This window comes from Myxine glutinosa, chromosome 5 (genome assembly GCF_964187855.1).
Source record: "Myxine glutinosa chromosome 5, kmMyxGlut1.1, whole genome shotgun sequence".
Classification (NCBI taxonomy): Eukaryota; Metazoa; Chordata; class Myxini; order Myxiniformes; family Myxinidae; genus Myxine; species Myxine glutinosa.
In genome coordinates this window covers 36,507,289-36,534,780 of record NC_136265.1, presented here as the reverse complement: position 1 = coordinate 36,534,780, position 27,492 = coordinate 36,507,289, and the positions used below count along the sequence as shown (strand labels likewise).

General features: G+C 48.6%; 1 protein-coding gene across 1 annotated transcript in view; it reads right to left on the bottom strand.

Moving 5' to 3' along the window:
- The window catches only part of LOC137427693 (WD repeat and FYVE domain-containing protein 2), a 35,390-nt gene extending 8,536 nt beyond the window's left edge, over nucleotides 1–26,854 (bottom strand). Inside the window, exons 1-8 of the mRNA XM_068117362.2 lie at nucleotides 26,282–26,854; nucleotides 16,607–16,674; nucleotides 14,705–14,778; nucleotides 14,447–14,501; nucleotides 14,192–14,342; nucleotides 8,275–8,387; nucleotides 8,060–8,186; nucleotides 2,982–3,087 (exon numbers count right to left, since the gene is read on the bottom strand). Of these exons, the coding sequence (XP_067973463.1) occupies nucleotides 2,982–3,087; nucleotides 8,060–8,186; nucleotides 8,275–8,387; nucleotides 14,192–14,342; nucleotides 14,447–14,501; nucleotides 14,705–14,778; nucleotides 16,607–16,674; nucleotides 26,282–26,418 (831 nt within the window). The 5' untranslated portion in view covers nucleotides 26,419–26,854. The remainder of the gene's footprint in view (nucleotides 1–2,981; nucleotides 3,088–8,059; nucleotides 8,187–8,274; nucleotides 8,388–14,191; nucleotides 14,343–14,446; nucleotides 14,502–14,704; nucleotides 14,779–16,606; nucleotides 16,675–26,281) is intronic.
- Nucleotides 26,855–27,492: the final 638 nt, after the last annotated feature.

The window sequence follows — 27,492 nt, the reverse complement described above, 5'->3', positions numbered from 1 at the left end:
TACCGTCCACCAAACAGCGATGACTCCATCTACATCTCGCTGTCTGATAATATGGACCAACTTCTATCTACCCATCCCAACTCTCTCTTCCTCATGTGGTGATTTCAATTGTCACCATGCCAGTTGGCTGGGTGTGGGTACCTCTCTCACCAGCCATGGCTCTTCAGCAAAGGACTTCTGCGACTCACTGGGACTGACACAATCTGTCAATTTCCCGACCCGGATCTCAGTCAACGGAGCATCTTCTCTTCTGGATTTGGTTTTGACAAACTTCCCTGAAAATGTCTGCTGCTCTTCTTCTGCTCCAATCGGCTCATCTGATCATGTGCTTGTCAAAGTGGACATCTCTCTGACCATTCTCAGAGAGCCTCCTCAGCGTCGACGAGTCTGGCATTTCACTCAGGCCAACTGGCACGGTCTTCAAGCAGCCATCAATCATCTGGACTGGTCTCCCATCTCTACCGCCTCTGACATCAACTCATCCTGGGAATTCTTTCAAAGTAAATTGCTCTCTCTCATGCACAGATTTATCCCATCTCGTCTTCAGTTGTCATACCCTTCCTCCCGTCCATGGTACACGGAATCGTGTGGTGAGGCTGTTGCCCTGAAACAACTTGCTTTCGTCTCCTGGAAAGCAAATCCAACGGAAGGAAATCTCATTTCCTTTCACAAAGCCCGAAACAAGTGTGTGTCCACCCTCAGGAGAGCCAGGAAACAATATCTCACCGTTCTCAGGACCGAACTCTCTTATCTGTCTCCCTCTTCCAAATCCTGGTGGCGGCTGGTCAAATCTGTTTCTGGTGTTTGTTCCCCCTCCATCCCCTCCCTCACCTCAAACGGATTAACGGCTGACTCTGCACGTGAAAAAGCTGAATGCCTCAACTCTGTGTTTGCCTCTAAATCTTGTGTCCCAAACCCATCCCTCTCTGTACCCACCGTACCCAGTCATACCCAGCTGCTCCTGGACTCTGTGTCCTTTCCTCCTGACAAGGTGGAAAAGTTTCTGTCAACCCTCGACTCTGATTCTGCAACTGGTCCTGACGGCATCAGCCCACGGGTCCTAAAATCATGTTCTTCCGCTCTTTCACTCCCTCTTTCTGTTCTCTTCACCCTCTCTTTTGCTCAAGGTCATCTGCCATCTGCTTGGAAATCAGCCAACATCACCGCTTTGCACAAAAAAGGTGCAAAAACAGATCCCAGCAACTACAGACCAATCAGCCTTCTCCCAATTATCAGCAAAGTCATGGAATCCATCATTGCTTCAGATATGAAATCTTTCCTCTTCTCCAATGGCTTGATCTCTGATCATCAATTTGGTTTCAGACCTGGTCACTCTACTCTGGACATGCTGCTTCTGCTTTCTCAACAATGGATGGAGGTCAACGCCAAACAGGAAATTAGAGCCGTCTCCCTTGACATTTCACGTGCCTTCGATACGGTCTGGCACCCTGCTCTGCTCACCAAACCCTCCTCCTTTGGTATCCATGGAAATCTCCACGCATGGCTGGCGGACTTCCTCTCTGGTCGTAGTCAACGTGTGGCCCTGAATGGGTTTCTCTCATCTCCTCTTCCTGTTCAGGCTGGAGTTCCCCAAGGTAGTGTTCTGGGCCTTGTGCTTTTTCTGGTCTTCATCAATGATCTCTCTGACTCTCTTGAAAATCCTCTCTATCTCTTTGCTGACAACTCTACTCTCTGTCGCTCCATTCCTCATCCCTCAGATCGGCAGTCTGCAGCCTCCTCACTCTCTGCAGACCTGGACAAAATCACAGACTGGGCAAACAAATGGAACATGTCTTTCAATCCTGATAAATCTCACACTCTTACGATGTCTCTCCGAAAAGACCGACTGGAAAACCCTCCCATCCACTTTCTGAATAATCCTCTCCAAGAAGTTCTGTCACTCAAGCTTTTTTTTGGGTCTCACTATTTGCCATGATCTTTCCTGGGAAAACCACATTTCAAATCTGGCCTCCAAAGCCAGTCGCCGACTGGGCATCCTCCGTCGTGCGAAGTCCTTCCTTGGCACACCTGAGCTCCTCACCACATACAAGGCTTTCATCCGCAGCTCTATGGAATACTGCTCTCCCCTCTGGTCTGGTGCTCCTGCCTCACACCTAGCCCGTCTTCACGCTGTTGAAACCAAAGCGTTCAGAATCATTGGAATCTCCCGCGATGCAGCGAACTCCAAGGGCCTTTCACTCACTCACCGCAGGCAGGTTGGTGGTCTTTCCGTCTTCTACCGACTCCTCTCTGGCCTTGCCCCCCCAGCCCTCTCTGGGCTCTGTCCCCCAAATATTCCTACAGGTCGCACAAGATCTGCCTGCAACCCTCTTATGGTTAAACTGCCAAAATCAAGACTTTCTGCTCACCTTCACTCCTTCATTCCTCTTTTCTCCCGCCTCTGGAACAAACTCCCTCACTCTCTTCAATCCCACTCCACCCTCCAGGTCTTTAAAACAGCTGTTCACCACCATCTCTTATCCTCCCCCATCCAAAACATTGATCTTTTCTACCCCCGCTAATTTCGGTCCCCTTGTGTTTTATACCTCTCCCCCCCCCCCCCTCCCCTTCCCACGCCTCCTGCCCCCCACACTTCTCCCTGCTCTCAAATGTTGTGGTTGTGTGCTTCCCCTTCTCTCCCCATCTTGTCTTCCGCTCCCTCTTTTTGTATATTTTGTTTGTCTGGTTGATTTGTTTGTGAAATAAATGTTAGCTCTTTCACGAGCCTCGATTCAGTATACAAAAAAAAAAAAAAAAAAAAAAAAAGCACCAATTTCAGTGCAAAATTTGGAAGTAGCAACCTATTTGCGCTCGATTTCGACCCAACATTTTGGACACGGCCTTTGCGAGAGTCAATTCTTCTGATCACGTCAGCTCGATGCACGTCTGCTTCAAATTACAGCAAGAATGACTCATAGGCTATTGTACATCACGAATCACCATTTGTATGCTCGTACTGGGGGTGGAAAAATTGCACGCACCTCTTGCCTGTGGACATCCATGTTCCAAACAACAAGAAGACCGTCGGAGCTGCATGAAAGAAGCTGCCGTGTTGGCTGAGCAAAGCACAGGCCTTGCACCTTGTTCCTAAGAAAGTGACAGACAGCTTTTGTTCAAATACATCACATCCGGTAACTAGTGGGGGGGCCAATGTAGCAGATTGAAATGCCCGGTGAAATTGCTTGTTAATTTTTGGACACTGGTTGGGCTGTCTTTAGGGATGATATAAGTTCTAGAAAAAATATGTCTCCAATTGTTTCAAGTTCTTTATGGCGGCCATTTTGGATTTTCAAAATGGCGGATGTCGAAAACGTAAAATTCCATTATCTTGGCTTCTAAATGACCTAGAGTTTCGATTCTGGTGTCCAGTTGTACATTTTTGGGGATAGAGAATTGAATGAAACCTTCTTTAATAACCTACAAGGGATAAAAATAGGTTTTTATGGCACAGCCGAACCAGTGTCCAAAATCTAACTTAATGCACATCTATCTTAATTGTTATTTGTTATTTGTATGTTCCAGATTCGTGACCCTGAGCTATGATGGAGCCAAAAAGCAAGAAAACCAAGAAAGAAACTGATTTCACACTTTGCATTCAGTGCCAGGATCCCCAAGGTGCACTAGTGACTGAGCCAGCACTGGGCTCATATGCAAAGTTTCTCCAGTTCATCCAGGAGAGGGCACGATATGGTGATGCCGACTTCAAACAGATCAGCGAACGATTAAGCTGTTTCACTGCCACTGACTTGAGGAACAATAAAGCAAAGTGGCACCGGGCATGTTATGGATCTACATGCAACACTGCTCACCTGGAGCGTGCTAGAGTTCGCCACCAGAAAGCCTGCGAACATGGCGACACCCAGCATCTTCATAAGAGGTGTGGACGTCCTTCTTCTGCACCTGCCGCTGCAAGTACCTCAGGTTCTACGCAAGACGAGACTCTTCGCTTCACACGTTCATCATCAACTCCATTCAACAGAGACCTTTGTTTCTTCTGTCAAGAGGTCACTAAGGAAAGTGTACATGTTGTATGCACGTTCAACGCAGGTAAACAGCTGAAGAAAGCTGTTGAAGAAGGCAGCAACCACAAGTGGAAAGTTCAGCTGAGTGCTGCCATCAGTGCACATGATGCTCATGCGATCGACGTCAAGTATCATCTCCCATGCTGGGTGCAGAATGTCCAACGTGCTCCCAAGAGTGGGACATCAAGTGATTACAAAGAACACATACTGCAAGAAACTAATGTTATCAAAATAGCCGCAGACATTGAGTTTGTCAGCCTTGTTCGCTCTCTACTCCAAGCTGGTGAAATTCTCAACATGTCTGACCTGAAGTCGGTTTACTCCAGGATTCTTGACAATAATGGTGTGCACAATGTCCCATCACCTACTACCCAAGGCATGAAGGAGAAAATCAACTCTCACATTGATGACGTTCACTTCATGAAACCAAAACGTCGAAACGAGTCAGACGGTGTATTCTCCACTGCCGTGCGTGATGCAGCTGTCGAAGATGCAATGACGAAGACAAATGAAAAAAACATCGAACAACTGTTTGAGAGTGCCTCTGTTCTCCGCAGTGCCATTGCTTGTCAGAACAAGCACCCATGGCAATTTGAAGGAGAAATGAACACTGATGATGCTGAAAAGCATGTACCCAAAGTACTCTATGCTTTCCTCCGCTGGCTACTGGAAGGACCAGCCACGAGCATTGAGCCAGAGACTATGCGCTCAGCCACTATTCATCGAGATGTTATAACCATCAGTCAGAACATCATGTACGGCTACAAGTCAAAACGCCAAGTCACGTACAAGCCCAAAGAGCCAGATGCACCATTCCGCCATCGCTTAGAATGGCCACAGCAGCTTGCCGTTGCCATTGTAGTCCATCAGTCCACCAGAAACAAGAAGCTTCTGGATTTCCTGCATGGGTTCGGTCTGTCTGTTGATTATAGTCGGATCTTGCGGTTGGAGACACAGCTGGCCAACTCAGTCATAGAGTCTACGACAGAACAGGGTGTATACTTTCCAAGAACCATGCGCATAGGGACGTTTGTCTTCTTTGCAGTGGACAACAGTGACTTCAATGAAGACACACCTGATGGGAAGCGGACACTCCATGCTACAGCCTGGGCACTCTACCAACGACGGGAACATGCACCCTCCACAGATGAACATAGAACACTGACACTACATGACCGAAAGGCCAGACACCGCTCACTCAAGGTTCTGACTGCTCCAGACTTTGTTCCTTGCCAAGCACCAAACAAACAATCTGCCACAGGTACCACGTATAGCTTCAAGACACGGTCAAACCCAGATGTCACCAAGCCGTACTCTGCGACGGACACAGTGTGGCTACTTTCACGCACAATCATGCGAACAGCTGAAGCTGAGGACGTACAAGACGACATCATCCCACCAGATGACCAGCTGCAAGCTGCAGAACCCCAGCATGCTGACCCTGTTGGGTCACTCGTCCACGATCCAAAACAACCACCTGGCAGTAGGATCAAGCATCACGATATCCCAACTTGGACAGCCTACAACTCACTGCTCTCCTCTTCGAAGCCTCTGACAGAGGTCAACGCCCTGCCATTGGTAGCAGCACCAGCCCATGAATGGCAAACACTGATAACAGTCTTGAAACAGACACAGCAAATCAACTGCATGGTCATGGGTCCCGATAGGAAGACAGTGATCACCTTAGACATGGCCCTGTATGAGCGAGCCAAACAGCTGGAGATGACCAGAGATGACTGCAAAGGCAAGTGGGTACTGCGACTAGGGGAGATGCACACTGTGATGGCTGCACTGAGGGCTGCTGGGAATGCCATAGAGGACAGTGGTCTTGACGAGGCTTGGTCTGAGGCTGATATCTATGGCCCAACAACGACCAGACAAATACTGGAAGCCAAGCACATGAAGAGGGCTTTGGAGGCCCACATCACCACTGTCCAAGCCCTCTTCGACCTCTATGTGGACGAATTCTTCCAAGAGCATCCCCATCTGAGGGGCCCATGTACCCAGTCAGCACAACAGGTTGCCCAGAGCTGTCATCTACACAACCGAGAGGAGATGACAAGCGCGCAGAACAACATGCTAGCTGTCCTCGAGTCAAACGAAGTCCTGGAGGCCATGGCAAAGTTTGATGAGAGGAAAGAAGCCAAGAGTCCACTGTTCAAGTTTGTGCGACGCTACATGCGGATGATAATGCTGATATACACATTCATCCGTGCCACCCGTGATGGACAATTTGAGCTTCACCTGTCTTCACTGGATGAGATGTGCATATACTTCTTTGCACATGACAAACAGAAATATGCCAGGCTGACTCCCCGGTACCTTGCAGAGATGAAGGCCCTGAAGATGACAGATCCAGGGATCTACCAAGAGTTCATGGATGGGAACTTCAGTGTCCATAAGAATGAAATCCCCTTCTGTGCTGTAGGTGTGGACCATGCACTGGAGCACATCAACAGGATCATGAAGGTGACAGGGGGTATTGTGGGCATTACCCAGAATGCCAGTGCCCGCGAAAGGTTCTTTCTGACAGCACCAGAGCTGAGTAGGCTTGCTGAAGAAGCCCGTCAGATGGCTGGCTCACAATCAGCTACACGCAAGGAGCACCACGACCTATCAACCACAGTCTGGGCTCGGCAGGAAGACAGCATTCGTCGACTGAAGAATGTGATCAGAGAGTCCATGAATCCCATGACGCATGAGGGTGAAGACCTGACGACTATCATCACCAAGGTGGTGATGCCAGCTGAAGTACAGAAGGATGTGTTGGCATAAGTGCGTGAAAATCCAAGATGGCTGCCATAAGAACCCTTTTGATCATATGTAGGTGTATAAATGTGTGTTTATTGGATTAAGTATCCGCAAATATGTACATTTGGACACCAAAATTAACACTCTAGGTCATTTAGAAGCCAAGATAATGACAATTTCGGTTTTCAACAAACGCCATTTTGATAATCCAAAATGGCCGCTATAAAGAACTTGAAAAAAATGGAGACATATTTTTTCTACAACTTCTATCATCCCTAAAGACAACCCAACCAGTGTCCACAAATTAACATTTGAATTCAACGGGAAAACATTGGCCCCCCCACTAAGACTAAAGTACATCAATCTCTCAGAATGTAAATGCTCAAATAAATTGGTAGAAATCAGTGTCATTTAAATGACCGAGCAATACCCGCTCCCTAAGAAGAAGAACCACATTTAGAGGCAATCTTTCCCCGCAGAGCAGGGGTTGGCCTCCTGCTCACCAGAGCCCACCCGCTCCCTCCAGGAGCAATATATGGAGTACAATACCCTCTTCCTTATGGCAGGGGGCAGTGGTTGAACCACTTGCACAGGAGAAAATCGTAAGTGTTCTCCCCATCCTCAGAGAAGGATAGGGGGGTGGGGGGTGGTGGGCATTATTTTCTGCCCATGACCAGACCCAGGGTACCCCAGTATGTATAAACAAAATTTGGTGGTGATTGGCCAAACCTTATTCGATTCTATAAGGTACCCAAGGACACCAGATTTTAGTATGGTACCAAGGACATTAGCAGATAATTTGTTGGATGTGAACCTGGTTTACGAGCTCCCGTCGGATAAACTGGAGCATTGTGCGTCATTGACACATTATACAAAAAGTGAGTTTGCTAGGCCTTGGCCAAATGAGTTAATTATATACTCTGCAACAGCAAACGACGCAGACCACCCATCCCTTTGTCTGAATAGCTGCACCATGATGACACCAGATGAAGTAAAAAAGAAGAAAAAAAAAAGAATATATTTTCCAATTCCAAAAAGAGCATAACCATGAAAAATGGGAAATATGCCCTGAAACTCGAACTTGTTCTGCAACTTATCATAATAAAGCCATATACCAAGTTTCAGTTGAATATGTTAATGCGTAAGGGCAAAAAGTCTGGAAAACCACTTGTGGGACAGACAGACGGAGAGCAAACTTAGTCCCCTCCGGGGAAACTGGTAAGGGACTAATAATTATGAACAATCTGCAAAGGTAAGCTTCATTCGCCAATCAATCACCATCTCACCTGTGACCCTGAAGCTCGATAGCCAGGCCCTTTTGCCCACCTATATCCCACACGATGACCGAATTGTCCGAGGAGCCAGAAAACAGCAGCTTTTGGATGGGGTCCCAGCAAAGGGCATAAACACTTCCTGCACGCACACAGTGATGGAACCTTAGGAAGAGGCAGCAGGCACAGGGCAAACGAGCACGCAGTGGGTGCAGGGCAAGCACTCCTACCTGTGTGGCCCTTGAGTGTGCTGATGGTGGAACAAGTCATGCCATCAATCTTCAGGACAGAGATTTGTCCTGAGTAATCTCCTACGAAAGCGTACCGAGATTCCACATCAAACCTGTTTTGTTGTCAAGGTTACAAAATAGCTCCACAAATAGACACGCTCTTTCCACTTACATTAGGCAAGGCTCATGGATGAGCTCAGACATAAAGGGCCACAAGTTTGTCCAACACAAGAAAGGGCAGGGTACAGTTTTGCAATTCAAGTCAAACAGCCTACATCACCAAGTACTTGTTAATCACGGGATATCTATGAGTATTGTAATAGATAAAGGATGTTGGCTGGAGCGATGTCGCCAATATTCACTCATCGCTTGGTAGCAGCACTGCCCAATTGGATGGGGCCCGTTTTTCCCAGCATCATTCTTTGTGACTTCGAAGGTGGGCCGAGATGGCCACGCCAGCTCGGAAACGAACCATTAAAAATAAAAAATAATTATGACATAGGATGAAATGTTTAATACGTTTTTGTTTCCATTGGTACCATTATTGTCAGCAGAAAACGTCATCACAATAGACCTCACAAGTGTCGCAAGCTTTGAATGCGACCGCATGGAGTACGTACGATATGTTGTGATCAAAGAAATTTATCTTGGGTAAAACGCCTGGGGCATAGAAAAGGCTCCTTTATATAAGGGCATGTGCCATGTGGCAAAGTATAGAAAAGAAGGGACATTCCATAGCTTGTAGAAAATACCAAACAATACAAAATAAGGGGAATTGAAAAATCTCGTGTGCATACTGGACTACCCTTGCCAGCTTAGGATCCAGGAATATACTTGGATCATGTGCCAGGACTAGACTTGCCAGCTTAGAATCCAAGGATCCTGGGTTCGAATCCCGGTCGATCGCTGAATTAACGCCAGGGGGGTCGACTCAGCCTGTCATCCTTCCGAGGTCGGCAAATTGAGTACCAGTACACTGGTAATTCCCTGTTTATCGTAAAAAGGCGACAAACAGGGTTGGCGGCAGGAAGGGCATCCGGCCGTAAAACATTGCTTCAAAAAGGGGACCAAAAAAAACAACAACAACCACGGTCCCCGAAAAGGCCAACCCCCGCTTTGCGGGGAAAAATGGCCTCTAAACGGTGGTTATACTGGACTACCCTTGTGTTCTTAGGAGGAACCAAGTAATGCTCTAGAAAAGTTCACATAAAGGGGTGCCAATTTGATTCATACACCTGCATGAAGAACTAAATGTATTTTATTTGCCAGATGTAGGGCACACCCGAACCCTTTGATTTCAAAAACTATAAAGTGCACTTCCAAAAACGTGCCGCAGCACATTCTCCACTGAAGGTTTGTTGAGAAGGGTACTCTCACCAAGAGGGCAGGAATGCCTGCTCGTGTATATATATATACAGTCACGTGAAAAAGTAAGTACACCCCATGTAAAGTTTTGAATTTTTCAACATATTTCAACATACTATTTAATAATAATAATAATAAATTTATTTTATATAGCGCTTTTCAAGAAGCCCAAAGACGCTTTGACAGAGTACAAAAAACAAGTGCAAAAAGACAAAAATCAATAGGTAAATAACCAAAGCAAAAGGAAGGAGAAGGAGAAGAGATAGTCAGGGGTTAAATGCTGTGGGTTAAATGTTGAATGCAATGTTGAACAGGTGGGTCTTGAGTGATGTTTTGAATGTGGTGAGTGAGGAGGAGTCTCTGATGGTGTGAGGTAGTGAGTTCCAGAGGGTGGGAGCAGCGATGGAGAAGGCCCTGTCCCCCAAGGATCTGAATTTGGTCTGGATGGGGGGGGGGGGGGGGGGGGGTCAGGAGGTTGGTACCAGCAGAGCGGAGGTTGTGGGTGGGAGTGTGTCTGGAGAGGTCAGCCAGGTAGGATGGGGCCAGGTTATGGAGGGCTTTGTAGGTCAAGAGGAGGATTTTGTACTGGATTCTCTGGGGGATGGGGAGCCAGTGAAGCTTGTAAAGGACAGGGGTGATGTGGTCACCGGTCCGGGAATGGGTGAGTAGACGGGCAGCGGAGTTCTGAATGTATTGGAGTTTATTGGTGATTATTGAGGGTGAACCATAGAGGAGGCTGATGCAGTAGTCCAGACGGGAGGTGATGAAGGCGTGGATGAGGGTTTCTGCAGCCGTGGAGGAGAGGGATGGACGGAGACGGGCGATGTTTTTCAGGTGAAAGAAGGCTGTCTTTGTGATGTGTTTAGTGTATTTGTCGAAGGAGAGGGTTTGGTCAAAGATAATGCCAAGATTCCGGATGTGAGGGGAGGTGGATACTGGGAAACCGTCGATGTTGAGGGCAAAGAGTTATTTGATCTTCATTTCAACAATATTGAAAGATAAAGGTGATATAATATAACAAATATCATGAAACATTTACATTTTGTAGTCCATTGTATAATTTAAATAAACATAAATGCAAATTTCGCATGTGGAAAAAGTAAGTACACCCCTACATTTATCACCACTTCAAATACATAAAATTAGAATCAGGTGCACCAGCTCAGGTGCAAATGATTAGAACATCGTCAAGAGGATCTTGGAGGAACCTGTCTTATTTAAACCTCAGACATTTAGTTTGGTTTGCTCTTTGTTGTTGAAGTGTGCAGCGTCACCATGCCTAGATCAAAAGAGCTCTCTGAGGCCTTCAGAATGAAGGTTATAGATGCCTACGAGTCTGGGAAGGGATTTAAAAAGATCTCCAAACAATTTGAAATCAATCATTCGACTGTCCGGAAGATCATCTACAAGTGGAGAAGATTCCAAACAACTGCCAACATGTTCAGGCCAGGCCGCCCCAGCAAGTTCAGCCCGAGAGCAGACCGCAAGATGCTGAAAGAAGTCTCTAAGAACCCCCAGAATGTCATCACGGGACCTACAGGTAGCTCCTTGCCACTGTTGATGTCAAAGTGCACGAGTCTACCATTAGAAAGAGGCTGCACGAATTTGATCTACATGGGAGGTGTGCCAGGAGGAAACCTTTGCTGTCCAGAAAGAACATCAGGGCAAAACTAAAGTTTGCCAATGAACACCTAGGCAAAGACCAGCACTTCTGGAACAATGTACTCTGGACCGATGAGTCAAAGGTAGAGCTATTTGGCCACAGTACCAGAGACAAGTTTGGCGAAAACGAAAGACAGCATTTGACCACAAGAACCTGATACCAACTGGATGTCAAAGGTCATCTATAGCCTGAAGGTTTGGATGTTCAAAAGTCAGTTCAACCTCACAAGCAAAGAGCAGAAAGGACTGAGAGACATTGCCATCTTCACCATCCGTATTTACATCAGAGCATGGATGACAGCTCATCTTGCGGCTTCTGCCCCAAACAGTGATTTGCTTCTTCTAAAATCTCTGGTGCAGTACAAAGATGTAAACCAAGCAATTTCGAAGGCAGCAACCATGAAACTAGCAGGCCATCTGTGGTACTTATCAGAGGACCTGATTGGTCTTGCATTTTTTGACAAGAATGTGCCTGCAGCAGTGAAACAACAAATGATCCTCGCAGTGGAGAATGAAGGACAAGAAGATCCTCCGAAGCGCATCCAAGTTGATCTGGGAATATTCAGGAAAGTGGTTTGGAAGACTGTCACACAGAAATCCCACATGCTTTTTGAAAAGATGGACCTTCCTGACAGTTTTCTGGAAGCAGACCCAGAGACTTGGGAAGACCGAGACGATTTTAAAGCAGCGTGTGAGACTGTGAAGGCCATGAAAGTGGTAAATGACCATGCGGAACGAGGAGTTGCACTAATTCAGGAGTTCAGTGGACTGCTGACACATGATGAAGATCAACTTCAGTTCCTGCTGCAGGTTGTGCAGGAACACAGGAAAACATTCCCTGACAGCAACAAGAAGACCCTAACTGGAAAAGACTGAATAACCAGCTGGTAGATGTGTTTAGAATTTGTATGTACTGTATGTGTAATTTGTGTATTGCGTTATATACCAATTTCAGCTGTATAGTGTATAGACTATATATACACAAAGAATTAAGTTAAGCACCCCTACACAACGAATTAAGGTAAGCACCCCCTAATATATATTCTTTGTGTATATGTATACATTGGCATATATTCTAAGGTATGTGAGATCAAATAATGATTGGTATGACATTAGCAATTATCCATTGATGAAATTGAGTGATCAAAGTGAAAAAAAGTGATTGGTTGAGTCAGTGATCCGATCACGTGGGTCCTACACACGTTATTGACGCAAAGATCGCTAGAGGTCTTCTCAGAACAATGACTGTACGTTAGAAAACATAAACGTCATCCACACTGTCCGTGATGGACCAAAAGCTCCATACTTAAATTGAGGTGAAAATATGCCTAAAATTCCCAAAAAATTTCACCTTAAATTATTCAGAATAAAATATTGAAAACGGCATGATTGTTATGTTTTTATGTGACCATAATATCACTTCTCCAGAAAATATAGCAATATCATGGGTATATTACACTGTTGTGACGACAACAAACTTGTAATGTGCGAGGTTGTAAAAAAACGGGGGGGGTGCTTAACTTAATTCTTTGTGTATATACTGAAATGTCAAGTTGGTTGAGCTACCTCTAAATATTAAAATAGATCCCTAAAACTTCACATCGTGTTTTTATGACCAAAGGAACAATTATGGATAGTGAGAACATCAAAAAATTGTTACAAGTGAGAACATCAAAACCACCCAAAAAAAAACACAAACACACACACACACACACACACACACAAACACACACACACACACACACACAAACACACACACACACACACACACACACACACACACACACACACACACACACACACACACACACACACACACACACACACACACACACACACACACACACCTTCCTTAATCTATAGCAGGCACATAGGTGGCACACACACACATTAGGTGTACAAGAAAGTAATGTTTTTTAGAGCTGTGCTACAATAACATTGCTTTCCAGTATACCTAACATAATCATACTAAAATATGAAATTTGTTGCCTGTCTATTTGATTGATTTATTTGACCACGATACATTTGGTCGTTACTTATCCAATTGCAACCACACTTGACAGGGAGACCAAGGGTCACACGATTGAGGTTGTAGCAATTTAACACCCCCCCCCCCCCCTCCACCCACCCACCCTCTATCTCAAGAGGATTATCCCCACCAAGGGGGTTGCTTGTATATCCGTATTAAGCTAGCATTATCGTGGCGTTTTTCCAAAGCCGTTTCTAATAACAAAACTAATGATAATAGCATAATATTAACGTTATTACAAAACAATGTTAATACTAATAATATCCCACCTCCCCAAAGGTGTTTCCTTCAACAAACGCCGTGTTAACGTGTATAATTAGCTTATCGTGTCATTTCGTGGGAGCACCCCTACCAGAAGTAAAAATATTATAAACCACAAACATTTGATTACGTTTTCAAACAGTCGCTAATGCTGTTTAACATGAAACTGGAATGAAGGAAACGTGGGGAGTGTTCAGTCAGAAAAAAGAGATAGGTAGCACTTGAATGCTTAAGCCACTTGGTGAGGTCTCTACAAGAAAATGGTAACTGAACACACCCACGACGTTCTTGAGGCATTACCCTAGATCTACTGTAATATATATGCCACAGAGAGGAACGATCCTTCCTGCCGCTCACGTAGGGAACGGGTGTACTAGCACAATAAATATATAAACAGGACTCGGTGTCATTGTGGTTCGTGTCTCCGCTCTCAGCCAGGGAGGTCGGCCTTTCAATTCCGATCCCGGTCGAGTCATATCAAATGGACCGAGGATTGAATGAGATCGTGTGCAATGCCAGTTCAACAATGCCATTTCCCCGAAACAAATGTCTGCCAAGTTATGGATACGACGATTACAGGAAATGATGACGAAAGGATACTGTAAACAGGAAGCCCAGGCAGGGGTGCGGAAGGAACCGAGGGCCTGAGATGACTCAGAATGATGCCAGCAAAAGAGCTTGTCCTGTCCCGTGCTGAGCAGCCATTCAGTTTCCAGCACAAACAACACGGCAGTGACCCTTTGCTGGTGTGCTGTCGGGCAGCATGGATGGATAAATAAATAAATGGAGAAAACTTAAAAACAATGTCAACATTTTTCAGCAAACGCATCAGAAATAAATCGATGCTCGGCCTACCTGGATAGTTCCGTACGCTACTCATTTTGTTGAAGTCCTCGGACAGCTGGAACTCCTGGAATATAGAATAGTAGCATCCCAAAGTAAACCTATTGTTTGATGGAACAAAATTATTTTAACACTCACAAATCAGTGTTCTCACGTCGTACACCTTGGTACTTATTTTATGGCAAAGTGTTGATGAAACAATCAAAGCAGTGTGAAAAAACAACAACAACCAGGTGAGTAGGTAGGAATGAATAGTCCCACAAGACCTACGGCAATGATTCCACTATCCTGTCCAACAAACAAGCGCCTCGTCTCCGGATTGTAGGACATGGACGAACAAGCCGCTGCAAGACATTAAAATCAGACATTTTTAGGGATTTAACAAAATCAAACACGATAAATGATTAATAAATTTGCAACATTCAGTTTTCAAAGCGGTTTTCATCTGCGCCTCGTTTGGCTTATTTTCTCTTCAGAAGCAGGATCCAGCAGCATGTGATATCGGAACAAAAAGTACAGGAAGTGTGGGTACATGACAGCACTTCAAGACATTCAGGCAGCTTCTTCTTCATCACAGTCTTCAACAGAGCCCAGAGGGGGGAAAACGAATGCAGCAACGTTGGTCGAAGTGACGAAGTAACATTCTATACCTGCAATACCTCAAAGTAACTACACAAAGGTCGACAGCTCGACATCTTTTCTGGAGGAAGGTGTCCGATATCATTACGTTGGGCGGCTCAAGGAATCCCATTCCCATCCGCTCGGTCATTGAAATCCACGTTCAACAGCTCTCATCAATATGGTAGAGCTACTCCAAGAGATGCTCACGAATATTACACATTTTATTTGTATGCGTCTTCCGCCCGGAGGGTTGTCCATTATGTTTTCGGGTTGTCCGTCCATCCGTCCATACGGGCTAAGCCTCGTTTTTCTCAGCACCAACATGCCCGATTGAGAAAACTTTCAGGTTAGGAGCGACAACCATGTAGAACGTTTGTGATAATTGTGACGTCATAGATTACATGGTATGGCAGCCATCTTGGATTAAACACAAGTAATTAGAAAATTATTTCTGGAAAACCGCTGAATGGAAAAATTTGAAACTTGGTACATTGTCATGTACTCCCAATGGGGAACAAATAATAATAATCATGACAACATAAGTGAAGTGGTATACCAGCCATAAATGTTTTAATCGAATTCCTTATCCTAAAAATCTGAAATTGCATGCACATGATCGATGACCCATTTGTATTAATATGTTAAATTTATGACATCATAGGTCACATGGTTTGGCAGCTATATTGGATTTAACCTAAAACCTCTCAAAACATCTCCGAAACCACCGAAGCGATCGACTCAAAACTTTACGTGCGTCATCGACTATGCACGGCGATTAAAGGTAGATCATGAAAACGTCAGTCACATGGTGTGGCAGCCATATTGGAATGAAGGAAAATATTAAATAATTATATCTCAGGAACGGCTTACCCTATTGATGCGAAACTTTACAAAATGTCATCCAACATCATTGCCACATATAGTTTGAAAATTATGACGTCATCGGTCACGTGGTTTGGCAGCCATCTTGGATAGAAAAACAAACCTTATCCGATCAACATGTAACTTCACAAACATGATCCCCTACCCATACATATGCAAAGTGTACATTTCTGATGTCATATGTCACGTAGTTTGGAAATCATATTAGCTTGAAAGCCAATATTTAAAATAAAAAATAAAAAACCTTCTCCGAAACACCGCTTCACCGATCGATGTGAAACCTGTCATGGCTGGTAAAAATGTGATACTTGAGAACATCTGAAGGGATTTAAATGAAACTTGTTTATTTTTAGGACAGTCAAAGAGGGCATCTACCCATTGCCACGGGCAGGGACTATGCGGAGGCATATTGGGGACGGTCGCATTGCTTCAGTTTTGTAATGGGTGTAACAAATGAGTAAAAACAAAAACAACTGTCCTTGCTCCTGATTGAAAGGAATCATAAATTTACAACGATCAAAATATTAATTCATGTTTAAAGAGCAAGTTCATGTTTGCACTGTCCATGGACGGCTAGTTAAATGCACAGATACAAAAGGCACAACAAGCTCATCCCGTCATGTACAGAACAACAACATGGGTCCATGGGATTGCAACCGCGTGGCTCACCTGGCATGCTGTGGAAAACACTAGGCCAATACTGCCCGCTGTCCCTTTTCATCCATACACGAATAGACCTTCAAAAGAGGATCAATGTCAGTTGAGGGAGGGGTAGAGAACAGGTGAAGGGGGAGAGAGTGCAAAAGGAGGGAGGGAGGGGCGCGGAACGACGGGGGCGGCGAGAGCGATGAGTAGAGGGGAGAGCGGAATGAGGAAGGGAGAACAGAATGAAGACGTGAGAGAACGGAATGGGTGGGGGAGAGGGCTGAATGGGGGTGGGAGAGTGGAATGAGAAGCGAGTGAAAGGAGGAGAGGATCGGAATGAAGGGGGGGTCGGGAGGGGAGGGAAATATTTTGAGCAGGGTGAGAGTGAAAGGAGGATGGAGAACAGAATGAAGGGGGAGGGGAGAGGGCAGTTGAGCGAAAGGAGAAGAGGAGCGGAATGTAGAGGGGGGAGCGGGGGTGAGAATGAAAGGAGCAGGGGTGGTGCGAAAGGAGCAGTGGGGGAGCAAAAGGAGGAGGGGAGCGGAATGAAGAGGGGGCAGAGGTGGAGAAGCAAAGGAGCAGGGGTGGAGGCAAAGGAACAAGGAGCAGGGGGAGCGGTAGAGTAAAAGGATGAGTGAGAGCGAAATGAAGGGGGGGGGGGGATGGGGAGAACAAAAGGAGCAGGGGGAGAGCGAAGAGCGAAAGGTTGGGGGGGTGGTAGGGTGAAAGGGGGGAAGGGCAGTAGACCTAAAGGGGAAAGGGCAGTGGAGCTAAAGGGGAAAGGGCAGTGGAGCTAAAGGGGAAAGGGCAGTGGAGCTAAAGGGGAAAGGGCAGTGGAGTTAAAGGGGAAAGGGTAGTAGTGAATAAATGAATGAATGAATGAATGATCGTTTTAAGGCCATTTTCCCCGCTAGAGCGGGGGTTAGCCTTGCGGGCCCCATGACAATCATGGTTCCCTGTTTGAAGCAATGTTTTTATGGCCGGATGGGAAAGGGATAAAGGGGAAAGGGCAGTAGAGGGAAGGGGGGCAGTAGAGGGAAGGGGGGCAGTCGAGGGAAGGGGGGCAGTAGAGGGAAGGGGGCAGTCGAGGGAAGGGGGGCAGTCGAGGGAAGTGGGGCAGTCGAGGGAAGGGGGGCAGTAGAGGCAAAGGGGGCAGTAGAGCAAAGGGGGGCAGTAGAGCAAAGGGGGGCAGTAGAGCAAAGGGGGGCAGTAGAGCAAAGGGGGGCAGTAGAGCAAAGGGGGGCAGTAGAGCAAAGGGGGGCAGTAGAGCAAAGGGGGGCAGTAGATCAAAGGGGGGCAGTAGAGCAAAGGGGGCAGCAGAGCAAAGGGGGCAGTAGAGCAAAGGGGGCAGTAGAGCAAAGGGGGCAGTAGAGCAAAGGGGGCAGTAGCGAAAAGGGGGGCAGTAGAGCAAAGGGGGGCAGTAGGGCAAAGGGGGGCAGTAGAGCAAAGGGGGGCAGTAGAGCAAAGGGGGGCAGTAGAGCAAAGGGGACAGTAGAGCAAAGGGGGGCAGTAGGGCAAAGGGGGCAGTAGGGCAAAGGGGGGCAGTAGAGCAAAGGGGGGCAGTAGAGCAAAGGGGACAGTAGAGCAAAGGGGGGCAGTAGGGCAAAGGGGGCAGTAGGGCAAAGGGGGGCAGACGGGCAAAGGGGGGCAGTAGAGCAAAGGGAAATGCGAAATCTCCACGCATGGCTGGCGGACTTCCTCTCTAGTCGTCGTCAACGTGTGGCCCTGAATGGGTTTCTCTCATCTCCTCTTCCTGTTCAGGCTGGAGTTCCCCAAGGCAGTGTTCTGGGCCCCGTGCTTTTTCTGGTCTTCATCAATGATCTCTCTGACTCTCTCGAAAATCCTCTCTATCTCTTTGCTGATGACTCCACTCTCTGCCGCTCCATTCCTCTTCCCTCAGATCGGCAGTCTGCTGCCTCCTCACTCTCTGAAGACCTGGACAAAATCACAGACTGGTCAAACAAGTGGAACATGTCTTTCAATCCTGACAAATCTCACACTCTTACTATGTCTCTCCGAAAAGATCGACTGGACAACCCTCCCATCTACTTTCTCAACAATCCTCTCCAAGAAGTTCTGTCGCTCAAGATTTTGGGTCTCACTATCTGCCATGATCTTTCTTGGGAAAACCACATTTCCAAGCTGGCCTCCAAAGCCAGTCGCCGACTGGGCATCCTCCGTCGTGCGAAGTCCTTCCTCGGCACACCTGAGCTCCTCACCACATACAAGGCTTTCATCCGCAGCTCAATGGAATACTGTTCTCCCCTATGGGCCGGTGCTCCTGCCTCACACCTAGCTCGGCTTCACGCTGTTGAAACCAAAGCTTTCAGAATTATTGGAATCTCCCGCGATGAAGCTATCTCTGAGGGCCTTTCACTCACTCACCGCAGGCAGGTAGGTGGTCTTTCTGTCTTCTACCGACTCCTCTCCGGCCTTGCACCCCCAGCTCTCTCTGTGCTCTGTCCCCCAAATATTCCTACAGGTCGCACAAGATCTGCCAGCAACCCTCTGATGGTTAAACTGCCGAAATCTCGGCTCTCTGCTCACCTTCACTCTTTCATTCCTCTTTTCTCCCGCCTCTGGAACAAACTCCCTCACTCCCTTCAATCCCACTCCTCCCTCCAGGTCTTTAAAACAGCTGTTCACCACCATCTCTTATCTTCCCCCATCCAAAACCTTGATCTTTTCTACCCCCGCTAATTCACCCCAGATCCACCTTGTTTGAAATTCCAACTTCTTTCCTGGAAGTCCTGGCAGTGTCCATATGTTTTATACCTCTCCCACCGCCCCCTTCCCACGCCCCCCCCCCCAAAGCCCTCGCCCTCTCTCAGATCTCTCGATGTCTCCATGTCTCTCGGTCCCTGCTCTCAAATGATGTGTTTGTGTCCTTCCCCCTCTCTCCCCATCTTGTCTACCGCTCCCTATGTTATATGTTTTATGTGTCGGTTTGTCTTTCTGTGTGATTAATGTTCGCTCTTTCACAGGCCTCGACCTTGTATACAAAAAAAAAAAAAAAAAAAAAAAAAAAAAGGGGGGCAGTAGAGCAAAGGGGGGCAGTAGAGCAAAGGGGGGCAGTCGAGCAAGGGGGCAGTAGAGCAAAGGGGGGCAGTATAGCAAAGGGGGGCAGTATAGCAAAGGGGGCAGTATAGCAAAGGGGGGCAGTATAGCAAAGGGGGGCAGTAGAGCGAAGGGCGGCAGTATAGCGAAGGGGGGCAGTCGTGCGAAGGGGGGGGGGCGGCCGTAGGGCGAAAGGTGGGGGGCGGTAGGGCGAAAGGTGGGGGGCGGTAGGGTGAAAGGAAGGGGGGCGGTAGGGCGAAAGGTGGTGTGGGGCGGTAGGGCGAAAGGTGGAGGGGCGGTAGGGCGAAAGGTGGAGGGGCGGTAGGGCGAAAGGTGGAGGGGCGGTAGGGCGAAAGGTGGTGTGGGGCGGTAGGGCGAAAGGTGGTGTGGGGCGGTAGGGCGAAAGGTGGTGTGGGGCGGTAGGGCGAAAGGTGGTGTGGGGCGGTAGGGCGAAAGGTGGGGGGGGGGGGGGTGGTAGTGCGAAATGTGGGGGGGGGGGTGGTAGTGCGAAAGGTGGGGGGGTGGTAGGGCGAAAGGTGGGGGGGGGGCGGTAGGGCGAAAGGTGGGGGGGCGGTCGGGAGAAAGGTGGGGGGTAGGGCGAAAGATGGGGGGGCGGTCGGGCGAAAGATGGGGGGGGCGGTCGGGCGAAAGGTGGGGGGTGGTGGAGCGAAAGGTGGGGGGGGTGGTAGAGCGAAAGGTGGGGGGGTGGTAGAGCGGAAAGGTGGTGGGGGGCGGTAGGGCGAAAGGTGGGGGGCGGTAGAGCGAAAGGTGGGGGGCGGTAGGGCGAAAGGTGGGGGGCGGTAGGGCGAAAGGTGGGGGGGGGTTGGTAGGGCGAAAGGTGGAGGGGGGGTTGGTAGGGCAAAAGGTGGGGGGGGGGTTGGTAGGGCGAAGGTGGGGGGGGGGTTGGTAGGGCGAAGGTGGGGGGGGGGGGGGGTTGGTAGGGCGAAAGGTGGGGAGGGGTTGGTAGGGCGAAAGGTGGGGAGGGGTTGGTAGGGCGAAAGGTGGGGGGGGGGGGGGGTTGGTAGGGGCGAAAGGTGGGGGGGGGGTTGGTAGGGCGAAAGGTGGGGGGGGGGGTTGGTAGGGCGAAAGGTGGGGGGGGGCGGGTAGGGCGAAAGGTGGGAGGGGGTGGTTGGGCGAAAGGTGGGGGGGGTGGTAGGGCAAAAGGTGGGGGGGTGGTAGGGCGAAGGGTGGGGGGGGGGGGTTGGTAGGGCGAAAGGTGGGGGGGGGGGGTGGTAGGGCGAAAGGTGGGGGGGGTTGGTAGGGCGAAAGGTGGGGGGGGTTGGTAGGGCGAAAGGTGGGGGGGGCGGTAGGGCGAAAGGTGGGGGGGGTAGGGCGAAGGTGAGGGGGTAGGGCGAATGGTGGGGGGTAGGCGAAGGGTGGGGGGTAGGGCGAAGGGTGGGGGGTAGGGCGAAGGTTGGGGGGTAGGGCGAAGGGGTGGGGGGGGTAGGGCGAAGGGTGGGGGGTAGGGGCGAAGGGTGGGGGGTAGGGCGAAGGGTGGGGGGGTAGGGCGAAGGGTGGGGGGTAGGGCGAAGGAGGGGCGGTAGAGGGGCGGTCTTGAGGGGAGACCCTAGGAGATCTTGGAGACGGCGGCAGGGATTTTCGAAGCTCCACACGGTCTCCACGTTTTTTCGAAGTTAAGTCTGTTCACAATTGTATTTTGTCGAAACTGTATTTATCTTTCGGTGTGTTAAGTTATTGTGTGCAACTTTGGTTGTTTCTCGGTGTTTATCTTTCATAAATTGATCGTCTGTTTGCCGTGTCGTGTCTTGAGGCCTTGTACAGTGTGCACTGTACAACCTTGAGGCTTTGTTTTTCTCTCAGCGGTCCGTCTTTTGTGATCCAATAACTTTCGTTCTCTGTATTCCCAGTCTCATAGCCTACTTCCTTGTGTAAATCTCAAATCAAAAAAAAAAAAAAAAAAAAAAAAAAAAAAAAAAAAAAACATTTTCCTTCTCTGTTCTCATTCGTTTATTCATTCTTATTCGTTCGTTCGTTCTTCGACCACGTGTTTCTCCCCCATTTCCCCAGATAGTTTTCACTCATTAACCTTCAATGTTTACACTTTCCCCTCAAGTTATGTATTCCGTCATATTTTATAACACCTTTTTCTTCTTCTTCTTTAAAAGGCTGTTTTCGACTTGCTCACCAAATCAATTCATCCCAAAAAAAATATCCATCTCCTATAGTGCCTTTTTTCTACATTCCCTAAACTCTCCTGCACTCCATCCTCCATCCAGCGTCCTTAAACGTATTTTTAACTCGAAGGTCACAAGAAACTCATTTTGCAATAAATGTTCGTTTCCCATAAATCGTACACTTTCAAAAATCCAATCTCACCCCTCCCCTCCAAATCTTCCCCATAACCCCTCCCCTCCAAATCTTCCCCATCACCCCTCCCCTCCAAATCTTCCCCATCACCCATCCCTTTCAAATCTCCCCCCTTGCCCCCTCCCTCCTAAACTACCCCCTCACCCCTCCCCGCCAAGACGCCCCCTCGCCCCTCCCCTCCTAGACTCCTGCCTCACCCCTCCCCTCCAAATCTCCCCCATATCCCATCCCTTTCAAATCCCTCCCCTTGCCCCTTCCCTCCCAAACTCCCCCCTCACCCCTCCCCTTCAAATCTCCCCACCCTCATTGCTTCTCAATTTCCCCCCTCTCACTCCCCCTCCTCAAAGCGTCCTCCCCGCTTCTTCCCCCTTCAAACTCTCACCTCCATCTCCCCCAACCTTCTGCCTCGCTCTTCCCCCCTCCTCAAATAACACCTCATTGTGGCTCACCCAATCACCATCAAACCTTTTGTCCACCCCATCCTTCCCTTTCTCCGAGCTATTCTGAAATCTCTGACACACCTTCAACAGCTCTCCCTACCTCTTCCACCTCTTCCACATCTTACCCTACCCCTCCTCCCCCCTGTTCTGTATCTGATGCTCCCCCTTCCTCTTCATTAACGGTATGGACCTCAAACATCCGGGGCCTTCGTTCAAACTTAACTGATCTCTCCATACAGGTTGCTTCTGTCAAACCAGACGTGATCTGCTTAACAGAAACTTTCCTCCTTTATGATGTCTCTGATTCCATAGTATCTCTCCCGGGCTACTCCCTCCTCCGGTATGATAGACCTGAGCCTCGTCCTGGAGGCGGGGTTGCTATCTTTATCAAAAACTCTCTTCCTCACTCGCCCTGCACTGCACTCTCTCCACCTCACGCCCAGGAATACCTCTGGCTACGGCTTCCTCTTCGCTCCCACCTCTTGTTCATATGTGTGTTGTACCGTCCACCAAACAGTGATGACTCCATCTACATCTCGCTGTCTGATGATATGGACCAACTTCTATCTACTCATCCCAACTCTCTCTTCCTCATATGTGGTGATTTCAACTGTCATCATGCCAGTTGGCTGGGTGTGGGTACCTCTCTCACCAGCCATGGCTCCTCAGCAAAGGACTTCTGCGACTCACTGGGACTGACACAATCTGTCAATTTCCCGACCCGGATCTCAGTCAACGGAACATCTTCTCTTCTGGACTTGGTTATGACTAACTTCCCTGAAAATGTCTGCTGCTCTTCTTCTGCTCCGATCGGATCATCTGATCATGTCCTTGTTAAAGTGGACATCTCTCTGACCATCCTCAGGGAGCCTGCTCAGCGTCGACGAGTCTGGCATTTCACTCAGGCCAACTGGCACGGTCTTCAAGCAGCCATCAATCATCTGGACTGGTCTCCCATCTCTACCACCTCTGACATCAACTCATCCTGGGAATTCTTCCAAAGTAAATTGCTCTCTCTCATGCACAGATTTATCCCATCTCGTCTTCAGTTGTCATACCCTTCCTCCCGTCCATGGTACACGGAATCTTGTGGTGAGGCTGTTGCCCAGAAACAACTTGCCTTCGTCTCCTGGAAAGCAAATCCAACGGAAGGAAATCTCATTTCCTTTCACAAAGCCCGAAACAAGTGTGTGTCCACCCTCAGGAGAGCCAGGAAACAATATCTCTCCGTTCTCAAGACCGAACTCTCTTATCTGTCTCCCTCTTCCAAATCCTGGTGGCGTCTGGTCAAATCCGTTTCTGGTGTTTGTTCCCCCTCCATCCCCTCCCTTACATCAAACGGCTACACAGCTGACTCCACACGTGAAAAAGCTGAATGCCCTCAACTCTGTGTTTGCCTCTAAATCTTGTGTCCCAAACCCATCCCTCTCTGTACCCACCATACCCAGTCGTACCCTGCTGCTCCTGGACTCCGTGTCCTTTCCTCTGACAAGGTGGAAAAGTTTCTGTCAACCCTTGACTCTGATTCTGCAACTGGACCCGACGGCATCAGCCCACGGGTCCTAAAATCCTGCTCTGCTGCTCTATCTCACCCTCTCTCTGTTCTCTTCACCCTCTCTTTTGCTCAAGGTCAACTGCCATCTGCTTGGAAATCAGCCAACATCACCGCTTTGCACAAAAAAGGTGCAAAAACAGATCCCAGCAACTACAGACCAATCAGCCTTCTCCCAATTATCAGCAAAGTCATGGAATCCATCATTGCTTCGGATATGAAATCTTTCCTCTTCTCCAATGGCTTGATCTCTGATCATCAATTTGGTTTCAGACCAGGTCACTCAACTCTGGACATGCTGCTTCTGCTGTCTCAACAATGGATGGAGGTCCTCAATGCCAAACAGGAAATTAGAGCTGTCTCCCTCGACATATCACGTGCCTTCGACACGGTCTGGCACCCCGCTCTGCTCACCAAACTCTCCTCCTTTGGTATCCATGGAAATCTCCACGCATGGCTGGCGGACTTCCTCTCTAGTCGTCGTCAACGTGTGGCCCTGAATGGGTTTCTCTCATCTCCTCTTCCTGTTCAGGCTGGAGTTCCCCAAGGCAGTGTTCTGGGCCCCGTGCTTTTTCTGGTCTTCATCAATGATCTCTCTGACTCTCTCGAAAATCCTCTCTATCTCTTTGCTGATGACTCCACTCTCTGCCGCTCCATTCCTCTTCCCTCAGATCGGCAGTCTGCTGCCTCCTCACTCTCTGAAGACCTGGACAAAATCACAGACTGGTCAAACAAGTGGAACATGTTTTTCAATCCTGACAAATCTCACACTCTTACTATGTCTCTCCGAAAAGATCGACTGGACAACCCTCCCATCCACTTTCTCAACAATCCTCTCCAAGAAGTTCTGTCGCTCAAGATTTTGGGTCTCACTATCTGCCATGATCTTTCTTGGGAAAACCACATTTCCAAGCTGGCCTCCAAAGCCAGTCGCCGACTGGGCATCCTCCGTCGTGCGAAGTCCTTCCTCGGCACACCTGAGCTCCTCACCACATACAAGGCTTTCATCCGCAGCTCAATGGAATACTGTTCTCCCCTATGGGCCGGTGCTCCTGCCTCACACCTAGCTCGGCTTCACGCTGTTGAAACCAAAGCTTTCAGAATTATTGGAATCTCCCGCGATGAAGCTATCTCTGAGGGCCTTTCACTCACTCACCGCAGGCAGGTAGGTGGTCTTTCTGTCTTCTACCCCTCTCCGGCCTTGCACCCCCAGCTCTCTCTGTGCTCTGTCCCCCAAATATTCCTACAGGTCGCACAAGATCTGCCAGCAACCCTCTGATGGTTAAACTGCCGAAATCTCGGCTCTCTGCTCACCTTCACTCTTTCATTCCTCTTTTCTCCCGCCTCTGGAACAAACTCCCTCACTCCCTTCAATCCCACTCTTCCCTCCAGGTCTTTAAAACAGCTGTTCACCACCATCTCTTATCTTCCCCCATCCAAAACCTTGATCTTTTCTACCCCTGCTAATTCACCCCAAATCCACCTTGTTTGAAATTCCAACTTCTTTCCTGGAAGTCCTGGCAGTGTCCATATGTTTTATACCTCTCCCACCGCCCCCTTCCCACGCCCCCCCCCCCAAAGCCTTCGCCCTCTCTCAGATCTCTCGATGTCTCCATGTCTCTCGGTCCCTGCTCTCAAATGTTGTGTTTGTGTCCTTCCCCCTCTCTCCCCATCTTGTCTACCGCTCCCTATGTTATATGTTTTATGTGTCGGTTTGTCTTTCTGTGTGATTAATGTTCGCTCTTTCACGAGCCTCGACCTTGTATACACAAAAAAAAAAAAAAAAAAAAAAAAAGGGTGGGGGGTAGGGCGAAGGGTGGGGGGGTAGGGCGAAGGGTGGGGGGGTAGGGCGAAGGGTGGGGGGTAGGCGAAGGGTGGGGGGTGGGGGGGTAGGGCGAAGGGTGGGGGGTAGGGCGAAGGGTGGGGGGTAGGGCGAAGGTTGGGGGGGTAGGGCGAAGGGTGGGGGGGGGGGTAGGGCGAAGGTGGGGGGACGTGGGTGGGGTGAAAGGAGGGCGGAATAAAATAAAGGGTGGAGGAGGGGCGGTAGCGCGGAATGAAGCGGGAGAGCGAAGATAACAAATATAGTAGTAGCGGGTAGCTCGTAGTACTAGTAGTGAGTGGTACAAAGAACTCCGTGCAGGCAAGTAGCGGGAAAGAGAAATGTGCGACGTTAGTGAAACATCATTTTGATCAAAGAAACGAGCACAGAGCAACAACTGCGTCGTGTGAGAAGCATCAACCAACTCCAAGACCCGACGAGCGGCGAACATCACAAGGCCGATGGCGATACGGTCCGGGTCTCGCCGCGTCCTCCTCACTCACTTATCTTCCGACACGCTGATGATCCCGTCCTCTTTGGGAATGATTGTCGCCATGTTCACCACGTCCTGCGATCCCTCTGCCTTGGCGAGCAGCAAAGGCCGCCGAAGCCGCGCTTCCGTGTGTATCTCCGCCGCCATGGCGCCTCCACCGATCGGCCACCACTTCCTTCCTCAACAACAACAACAACAACAATTTAAATTCTTTAATATAAATACCCCACTTCGCCTTCCTGCTGCTCGAGTCCCCCTGCGGCCTGCACACCCTCTAGTTATTACTCTTCCTCTTTCTTTCCTCAGCCCTCTTAACCCCTTCGGCTTCACACTCGATTGCTTCCGTCGACTCGATTTTCACACATTCGTCTCACTTTCGACTCTTGGACTTGTTCCTTGTTAATGTTATAATCGACATTTTCCATCACGGTATCGTCGTTTTGCTCCTTTCCCAAACTATTTCGTTTCTGAGCACGAATTAATAAATAAATCCCCAATTTGTTTTTTTTATTTACCGAACCGACATGTGAGAAGAGAAGGTAAATTTATTAACGACAGGGCGGAGCTTGCACCGCGCATGCGCGTTTGCACGAATCCTGCTCTGCGCCACGCCCTCCTCTTCATCTATCTATAATTCCAGTAATCTCTGTCTGTCTGTCTGTACGTCTGTACGTTTGTCTGTGACCGCTGTTTCTCGACAACCACGGGTCCGATATACTTTTAACTTGCCAGGTATATTGCTGGGGACCCGAGGATGTGCCTTTTCAAGGTTTCATATTAATCGGACAATTACTTACCGAGCTATGTCCAAAAAACGATTCAACCAATCAGAGAGCAGCGAACGATCGCGTGTGCCGAACGTGGCGGGCACACTCTGCCTCGGATGGCACATTTGAGAGCGTATTCATTTATTTCACGTTGGAAAACTATGTTGGCGTTAAACTATGTTTTACAACTAATAAAAACGAATTTGCGATTCATTCGCTTTCCTGCGCGTTTGTGCACGCGATGGCGATTTCTTTACCAAACTCCGGAAGCCGTTCGCTTTGGACCAAACCATTGCATGTAAATAGAGGGGGGGGATTGTCACCACTCGCAAGCCGTTCGCTTTGGACCAAACCATTTCATGTAAATAGAGGGGGGGGATATAATTTTAGATATAGATATAGTACGGGCATGCCCTAGTCTATCTATAATTCCAGTAATCTCTGTCTGTCTGTA